This window comes from Papilio polytes, unplaced genomic scaffold, assembly GCF_000836215.1.
Source record: "Papilio polytes unplaced genomic scaffold, Ppol_1.0 DF821733.1, whole genome shotgun sequence".
NCBI classification, from domain to species: domain Eukaryota; kingdom Metazoa; phylum Arthropoda; class Insecta; order Lepidoptera; family Papilionidae; genus Papilio; species Papilio polytes.
The window spans coordinates 1372002-1381462 of record NW_013527471.1 but is presented as its reverse complement, the minus strand read 5'-3'; the positions used below and the strand labels follow the sequence as shown (position 1 = coordinate 1381462).

The 9461-nt window shown below is 32.3% G+C and overlaps 2 protein-coding genes and 1 non-coding gene across 3 annotated transcripts in view; 2 read left to right on the top strand and 1 right to left on the bottom strand.

The window, feature by feature from the left end:
• LOC106108218 overlaps window positions 1-3132 on the bottom strand; it is a 4148-nt gene extending 1016 nt beyond the window's left edge. Inside the window, exons 1-6 of the mRNA XM_013289319.1 lie at window positions 2928-3132; window positions 2411-2509; window positions 1473-1593; window positions 873-981; window positions 673-767; window positions 14-77 (exon numbers count right to left, since the gene is read on the bottom strand). Coding sequence (XP_013144773.1) covers window positions 14-77; window positions 673-767; window positions 873-981; window positions 1473-1593; window positions 2411-2509; window positions 2928-3024 — 585 coding nt within the window. The 5' untranslated portion in view covers window positions 3025-3132. The remainder of the gene's footprint in view (window positions 1-13; window positions 78-672; window positions 768-872; window positions 982-1472; window positions 1594-2410; window positions 2510-2927) is intronic.
• A 380-nt stretch (window positions 3133-3512) lies between these two features.
• On the top strand, window positions 3513-5026 carry LOC106108245 (guanine nucleotide exchange factor MSS4 homolog). Its single transcript, XM_013289347.1, has 2 exons — window positions 3513-3767; window positions 3839-5026. Exons 1-2 carry the CDS (start codon window positions 3621-3623, stop codon window positions 4073-4075), a joined length of 384 nt encoding a protein of 127 aa, XP_013144801.1. The 5' UTR covers window positions 3513-3620; the 3' UTR covers window positions 4076-5026.
• A 228-nt stretch (window positions 5027-5254) lies between these two features.
• Window positions 5255-5327, top strand: Trnav-aac. Its single transcript has one exon. It is a non-coding gene; the product is annotated as a tRNA-Val (tRNA).
• The last annotated feature ends 4134 nt before the right edge of the window (window positions 5328-9461 follow it).

Here is a 9461-nt window from a genome sequence, read left to right as displayed (position 1 = left end):
CCACTTCTCCCACCTGCCCCACTTGCCCCACAGGCCCCACATGCCCCACTTCCGCTGTACCATTCTGTTGCGCAGTACTGGAAAATAACCTGATATTATTTACTGTGGCAAATATAGAAATACTAGCTTTTCAACCCGGACTCCGTCCGTGTGGAATTAAGAGACAAGAGTAAGTAGCCTATGTGTTCCAGGCTATCCTCTATATCAGTAACAAATTTCATTAAGATCCGCTCAGCTGTTTAGGCTCCAAACCCTAACAGACATCTAATATTAGTATGATTATAAATGCGAAAGTTTTGAGGGATGGATGTTAACGGCTGAAGGGATTTCGATGAAATTTAGCATAGACTTAGAGGATAGTCTGGAAGAACACATAGACTATTGTTTTTTTGTTAATTCCACGCAGGCGGAGTCTCGGGCAAAAACTAGTATTAGTACAGAGTATGATATAAGAGTAGCTATTACATACTGAGTTTGCAATTTAAAAGTTGATCAAGTAAAAAGCGATAATACTATCACAAAGTAATTGCATTTTTACATACAAGTAACTTAACTATACTGTAATTATCATTGTTAAATAATACAAACATACATATAATACTATTTAGATGTATGGAGTAATAGTCAAAAATTCATGCATCCAAACTTTCACATGTTAAGTTTATCTCATACTTGATTGTTCCATTTTTAGGTGGCGATGACTTCTCTGGTTCTTTGTCCGTCTTCTCTCCTTCCATTTCACTGGCTTTCCTTTTCCTTACAACAACCTGGAAATCACATCAAAAATCTTAACAACACTGATAGACAAATATTGTCATCATCATTTACTTTAAAGGGTCACAATGTTTTAGTTACATGTATTATGTACTCACCCCTTGCAGTTTATTCTTGGCGGGCTGTGTGGTGGTGGTGCGCGTGGGAGCGAGCTGCGCCCGCAGTCTGATCAACTCCTCACTCTCCGCCAGATTTGATACTCGCTCCCTGACATTACATAATTACTTCACAATAACAAAACACACATATTTTCTTCCTTATAATTGTCTTTGAAAATAAATGAGGAAATAATAATTAAAACACTAGCTGTTGTTCGCGACTTCGTCCGCGTGAAATTTAAACATAATCTATGTTACGCACTGATAACATAGCTTTTTAATGATGAAATATTTTTTTTAAATCAGTACAGTAGTTTTTGAGGTAAATATAAATAAAAAATATAATTCTTTCTTGTTTATAATATTAGCATAGACTAACTGTTGTTAGCGACTTCGCCAGAGTGATTTTAAAATATAGCCTATGTTACTCACTAATAATGTAGCTTTTTATGACTGAAAGAATTTTTGAAATCTCCCAAATAGTTTTTGAGTTATTTCAATACATACAAATATACAAATATTCCCTCTTTATAATATTGTTATATATGATTTTTATTCCTAAGAAGTCATATTAAAGGTTTAAATAATGTTAACACTAACCTGAACTCCTGCATTTCCTTCTGCTCTTCAAGTGATATCTGCTGAGCCGCCTTCGCCTTGGTCCTCTCCACCAGGTCTAGGAATCCTACCTCATCATCATCCAGACCTCTGATCATGTTCTCTGAAAAACCAATTAATATTTGTCAACAAGTCTTAACAGTGGAAAGTTTTTTGACAGGGGCGGGGACACTTAGGTAATGGAAATATGGTTTTTCTGCTTTTACTACTTGTATTCTGGTTTTTAAATTTTATGCACTTCGCAATTTTGGTGAATTATGGTAGTTGCTTGCTTCTTTTTTCATTATTATCATAAAAAAGTAAAAGTACACTCAAAGGTAAACTAAAAATTGCAGATTTACTTGAAAAAGTTTATCATCTCTACATAATGAATAAATAAATAAATAACTGAGTGAAAACACTCATAAGATATTATCATAGAGAATGTTACCATAAGTAGGAGAAATATAAATATTTGATAACTTATATATCTGCTTGTTATTCTTACAATCATAGAAGTTGAGTCATAAATACAACTTAAATACTCTTAAGACAACGTTGAGTTTCAAAGAAAGCACACAAACAGCAGATCACATAATACTATTAGAACATATGGCAATGGACATCCACAACACCAGGGTAATTGCAGATGTGTTGCTACCCAAAAGGGTAAAAACCCTTCATAAAACATTGGGTAATTACTTCCCACTTGACATTGTAGTAAAATTAATTTCATGGTATCTCTAGTCAATAACAACCATCCCAAACCATCAAAATCCCCATAATCATTATTTTCGAAATCCATAGACCTTATCTAAAAAAAAACCAGCTTACAGTAAACTCCAAACGATAAACATTTTTGATTAAGGGTTAAGGGAGAAATATGCTCTTTTCTTGATGGTTGTGAATAAAAATTGCACAACAGAATATTTATTACTTACTCAGTTTATGTGCTTCTTCATACTCTGCTTCCTTCTTTAGTCTTTGCTCTTCCAAGCGATGGTACAGCGGCCTTGTATCATATGCTTCTTCTGGTGCCTCTGTATAATATAATAGTCTTTGATCAATAATATTAAATACCTTTGGCCTGTAAATCTGTGCAGAAAAACAACTTATTAAATAACCTTTGCACTCTTCCAGACTGTGTTTTACCTGTCCAAGTTTTGATATTAGCAGTTTTAAATATATATAATAGCAAACAACTATCCATATTTCGCATTTAGACTTTAGCTATCATTTTGAGAGATGAGAATTGATAACAAACTGATACTGTTAGCCAAATATATAAATGTAATTCTATCCGCTGACCTAGCTCTTAGTAGTTTGGTCGTAATGTATTTATTAAATCATTAACGGAAGTTATACCTACGTGTAATTTATACGCAAACATATTGAACAGAAACCTTAGTCGACGTTTAGGATTAAAACATTTACGTCTAACAATAAAGTTTTGATTACCTTTAGGTTGATCTTCGGTTCTCACTTTTTCCCATTCTTCCTGACGTCTTCGTCTCGCTTCCAATATCTCCGATTCAGATATAAATCCAGAACTCATCGTGTAGGTTTTCAAATAAGTTATAAAGATTGTAGAATAATTTTAACTTTGAACGCATTCAATAATAACCTTCTCGCCTTTTTTTTCGATTTCGATTGATTTGTTGACATTGACAATTTCAAAAACTACACACAAACATAAAAGCAAAGAGTAAATAAAACAGAAGTGTCAAAATGTTGTTACAGATTGCAAAAAGTCAACCATTTTTTGCAATTATTTTGAAAAAAAATCTTTCTTATTTTGAATCAACAATACAATAATTTTTATAGAAGTAATATTCAATAGTTATTTAGTTTTTTGATATTCGAAAATAAAATGTATGTCATAGATTGTGTGTCGTTTTAAGTAGTTTGTTACGTTTAAAAACAAAATAGAATGATTTTCAATAAATTTTAAACATTAGTGCTTTTTTAATTACTACGAATTTCAGAATAAGAAAATGTATTAATAAATAAAATGTCTAGGTTTTACAACGTTCCCTGTAAATGTGTCAATGCATTTTGAAATTGAAAATCTGAAATCTGTCATTTCACCGATTTTACACGAATTATTTTTTCACAATTTGACCTACATTTGTGAATTAATTCTGACCAACAATGTCGGAATCCGAAAGTGTTGAAAAACCTGTCGAATTTCCTGAAACAGACTACGTAGAAGATGGACAAAATAAATTGATAATCAAATGTAAATATTGCACATCGAAAATTTTAGATAAAAAATCAGCAAAATATATTACTCAAGAGGTAAAAACGCTCTTTACTTAATGTTGATTTATAAATGTACAAAGTCGGCCTTATATTATGTGTAATTTCAGAAAGATCTGCCGTTGATGCAACAGGAGAAGAACAAAGAGGGTGACGTGCAAAGTGAAAGAATAAATCAGTTCTATCACGTTGATAACATGTATACGTTTGAGAATATCGGCTTTACGCATACAGTTGCTAACCACAAATACCTGAGTTGTGCGGACTGTGATGCAGGCCCTGTGGGTTACTATGATATGGACACTAAACAAAGTTACGTCGCACTTTCGAGAGTAGAACATTGTTAATAATGCTTAACACCACTATTACAATATATCTAATGCTGTAGATAGATAATAAATAATTTTATCATATATTTTGATGTTATAAAGTTGCATAATAGACATTTTCTAATACCCGCACACAAATCAAAGAATCTTTTAATATTTAAACGAAATGATACTAAAAAATAATAGAAAATCAATTATTGATATGTATTTAATTTTTAAGCATTTAACTTTGTCAACATCCTCTAAATGTTATAAGTTATTAAGTATATACTATTTTCGCTCATTGCAATTTAGTTAAATATTTAAAAACTCGAGTCTTTTATTACACTTGTAATATACAGTCAGCTGCACAAATAGGTATACATTTACAAAACTTGAGAATCTTGTATAGATGCCAAAATGAAATGCACATATTTATCAATAGTATGTATTCAAGATCGGACAGATACATGCATTTTTTTGAAACTGAAGATTTGTACAAGTTACTAAAGCTTTGTAAAACTTACTATTGTTATAAATGTAAAAGGTTGTATGGATGGATGTATGTTAGAGTGTATAGCCTAATTGGCTGAATGGTTCTTGATGAAGTTTAGCCTAGAAATAACATAATCCGGAAAAGATAGCTACATAATTTTTATTAATTACATGCAGATGAAACTGCTGGTTGAAAAATAATGTATACATATATCTGTGTAGCTGACTGTACTTTTACTAATAGTATTCAAGAATAATATTTAATCACAAATGCTCAATCAATCATTCCAATATTCCGTCATTATCATTCTTCTTATCCCATTCTTGTAGGGTCGGCTTAGGTTTTTGTCCTCCAAATAACTCTATCATTGATCAACTTAGTAGGTTCTATCTACCTACTATTTTTTTATTGCAATCTAAAATGCTTTTTATATTTAAGATAAGAATTTTATTGATGTGTATCTTATGCTACTTAATTAAATATTTAAACATCATTTTGTTTTCTTTTGATAATTAGAAATATTAGACTTTCAGTGACTACATCGCGTTAAACATTTGTAAACTAAGAAGCAAGATTTTATTATCCTAATATTTGAATTGCCTTTTGTAAGTTTTTACTTAGAAATAATATTTGAGTGAAAAATAAATTGAAAACTCCACATGTTTTTTTAATTATTTTAAAGTAGTTAATTTATAAAACTTAAATTCAACGTTGCAGATATCGTTTCCGTGGTGTAGCGGTTATCACATCTGCCTAACACGCAGAAGGCCCCCGGTTCGATCCCGGGCGGAAACATACTTTTTGCCAATTTTATAAGTTTTCTTTTTTTAATACAATGTTTTCGGATCTACATTTATTTTTTCTGTGCGTCGCACAATTTCTAATCGATTTTTAATTATGCGTATAGTTGAATCTCCGATAGATGGCACTGTTACAAATCGACATTTCTTAAAAATGTTTCCTGAGTTAAAAAAAATCTCTAAAAGAAAATGTAAATCCGCAAAATGACCGTATTCGTACTATACGAAAAAACCAAAAATATCTGAAACCTTAGAAATACCAAAGTTAAAACCTTTATTAGCTCGTATTGTACAACAGTTGCACAAGTAGGCTCCATCTAATAAAAGTGTTCCTAAACAAAAGCTTGTGTCGATCGCTTTATTATCATCAGCTATCGATCCAAAGACAAAAAAGGTTTACGACATCTAACCTTTGGATTGTCTTGCATCGATGTGTTAATGTTTTGCCTTTCATTTGCAAAGTGTTTTGATATTGAATGCAATTGATGTTTATTCGATTACAATACACATACCTTCACACGTCTATTCAGTTCAATTGTTAAAAGAAAATATCAAGGCTTCATAACACTAATTTTACATTACTGCTAATGCCTATTATTTTTTTTTTTTACAAATGCAATCTACAGGTGAAGGGATGTACAGAAAGTGGATATTTCTTCTACCAATATGTCCTACCCCTACCAATCCCTTCCTTATCTTACAAAAGTAAGGAAAGAGATAGAGAACTATAATTAGGTCTGTGTTTCTGTTTTACAGCGGATGACGGCCCATTTCGTGCAAAGATATTAAACCGGACTCCACAATTGTAAAAACTGTAACATTATTTTTACGTATAAAATGTTTGACAGTTAGGCGACATTCCAAACTAAATGGGAACAGTATTTAATTCTTTAAATACTAAGAGATTGCTCAAACTCAACGTCTGTCGAGTGTAGTGAAAAAGATTGTTTGAAAAGACTATAAGATCATCTCTTTCGAGGCTTATCTGATGTTACTTTTATTTTTTGCGAACTTTGACCTTAGTCTAAAAGCAGTTCTTACTCCACAAACACTGTTCTTATTTTGACTTTTTATTGACATGCACTTAACACTATCCTTATATCATAACGAGTTGTTGCCCGCGACTTCATCCGCGTGGTATTAGAAAACATACGAACTATATAAATAACAAAAAGCTACGTATACCTCGAGAACCGGACATTTCTCAGGGATGAAACTTATCCCATGTATACTCCAGACTTTGTTTTATATCTGTGCCAAATTTAAATAAGATATGTTGAACCGTTGCAGAATGATCGACTAAACATTAAAAAACTAAAAAAAATGAATCCCACGGAAACTGTAACTACTCCCAGCATAAAAATTAGCCATGTGTTCTTCTAGACTATGCTCTAAATCTGTGCCAAATTTCATGGAGATCCGTTCAGCAGTTTAGGCTACAAACGCTAACAAACATCCATCCATCTAAACTTTCGCATTTATAATATAAACTATCGCCTGAGTATTTAGTCTCGCTTTGATTCCTATGAGCTTATATGTAGCGCACACTACTCGATTTTTAGTTGTGCAACTAAACAGTTGAATTGGCTGCGAAACAATCGACAATCTATAATTCCACAACAGACGGTAGTTTAGTCAAAGGTGTGCGCTAACTCTTGTACTTTGCGAACTAACAGATATGACAGTCTTATTGCTTTTAGATATATTTGAATCCCTTAAATTTCAAAGAACGAATATACACGCATGATATCTACATATAGGTCAGTTACATCTTTCTTATAATTTGAATGCTAAAGTTTAGATAGATGAATGTTTGAATGGAATTTGGCATAGAGAGGACAGTCTGAAAGAACACAGGCTATTTACTAAGTATTTATAAAGTTATACAATATTTCACCGAAAGTGCGCCGTTTTGTAAAACGAACAATTATTATTACCGTAACGTGTAATGTAAATGTGCGTAATTTCGTTATCATTCGGTATATTTGATGCAGTAAAAGTTAACTACAATCACTTTCCGCTTAAAATACATCAAAATAGACAAATTAATTACTAGGGTTCTGTACAATATAAAAAAAAAACAATATGCCACTTTGAATTATATCTTACTGATAATGCCAAAGTTTAGATGGATGGATGTTTATTAGAGTTTGTAGCCTAACCTTCTACGGATCTCCATGAAACTTATCATAAATGTAGAGGACAGTCTGGAAGAATATATAGGCTACTTACTTTTGTTTTTTTTTTTATAATTCCGCGCACGGAGTCGCGGGAGAAAGGTACATCATTAATACTGTTTTCATACTCTGATATATCAGAATATTAAACTATTTATAAAAGCCTCAATATCTCCTTACCGTCCGTGGTTTAGGGCGTGAATAGTGTTTGATTTCTCATATATGAGATTATGCTTAAGGGCTTTATTTATATTTTAATATGTGTAGTTTACTATTATTATTTTAACACAAGTTTTGTATTTCATAACAAAGCGTGCGATCACGACACTGAAGTTTGTGCAACTTGTGTAGTTGACTCTCCGTGTACTGCAATTAGTATTTGCCTAATAGAAAAGTACTTAATTAAATGCTATGTGTGAAGATTTGTTAGTCTTTTAGCTATTTTAAAAGTTTATTACGTGGGATGTGAAGACCTCACACGTTAAGTTAAATTTTTAAGATAGAAAAATATAAACGATGTTTTTTTTTTTATAATATAGGGTTGGCTAAAGAGCAAGCGGTCATTTGAATTCACCGAAACGGAATGCGACCGCTGCCCATAAACATCCAAATTGTAGATGCGTTGCCTACCCTTCATTGACGGAGGAGGAGACGCACATAGCGGACATTTCTTCTTCTAATGCGTCTCCTCTACCGTCAAATCCACTTTTCCTTCCCATCTTTTCCTCATAAGAAAAGGGTGGAAAGGGAACGGGACTAAAATTAGGCCTCCGGGACCACACTCATCAGACGAAACGCGGAATTGTTTCCACTTCACGTCTGTCTTATGTGTAATCGCGGTATTTCACCGGGCGAGCCGACCCATTCGTGCGAAGATATTAAAGCGGGCTCTACCACTGTTAATATTATAGTGTTTTATTATGTTGCAAAGAAGACAGATATGCAACAAGATAAATCTGAACGTTACTTTGTAACTAACTTAAATATTTATTAAGGGATAATCATACACTAAAGTTCGATCGGAAAGTAAAATAAAGATAGGGAGTTGACGGTGATGAATAAAGGATCTCTAAAATTAAGTAATATGTTAAAAATTTAGATTGTTTAATTGTTTCTAATGGCCAATCAGAATTTTGAATACAGCCCATTATTTGTTTTATAATATCAAATGTTCAACGCATTATGATTAGACCTGAGATGAGTTTTTTAGTTTTAATAAATCTGTGTAACTGGAATGAAATGCAGTTTATTATAGACGCCATGCGCGTGGAAAAAAAACAAAAGCAAGCGGCCTATGTGTTCTTCCAGGATATGCTCTACATCTATGCCTTCATCGAGATTGGTTCAGCAGTTTAGGCTGTATACTCTAACAAACATCCACCCATCTAAACTTTCGCATTTATAATATTAGTATAGTTTTTTATTGTCTGTGGTAAGAAATAAGATGGTCTAGAATTATATCCTCCTTTTAAAATGGAGAATAGAGATATTGTCACTTCATTAAGAATTAATGATTTAAGAACCAAATTATACTTAGAAACAGCTCGTTTTTTTATTTTGACGATTTTTTTTCCATTAAATACCTTTCAAAGAGGGCTTGTTAATTTAAAGTGAAGTCGTTTATGATTTCATGGTCAAACGGCTCATTAGCCAGACAAAACGACTCTGAAAAATGGACAATAAATAGTAAAATACGAATTTTGTACAAAACACTGACTAAGGTCAATGTATCTTTGTTGGTATTGTGACCTTAAAACGTTTGGTTACACAGTCGAGGACGTTTATTTCCTACCCATGTATGTAATTTGACACTCAACACAATTAAATCGGAAATATGTTATAGTATCATACTTGCTTAATTACGATGATAACTGTACGTTATTTCAAAATGGTAATGGAATTAAATTCCTTTCTTTTGGCTGTACACTCGATGACAGAAGTGTTAATTTGAC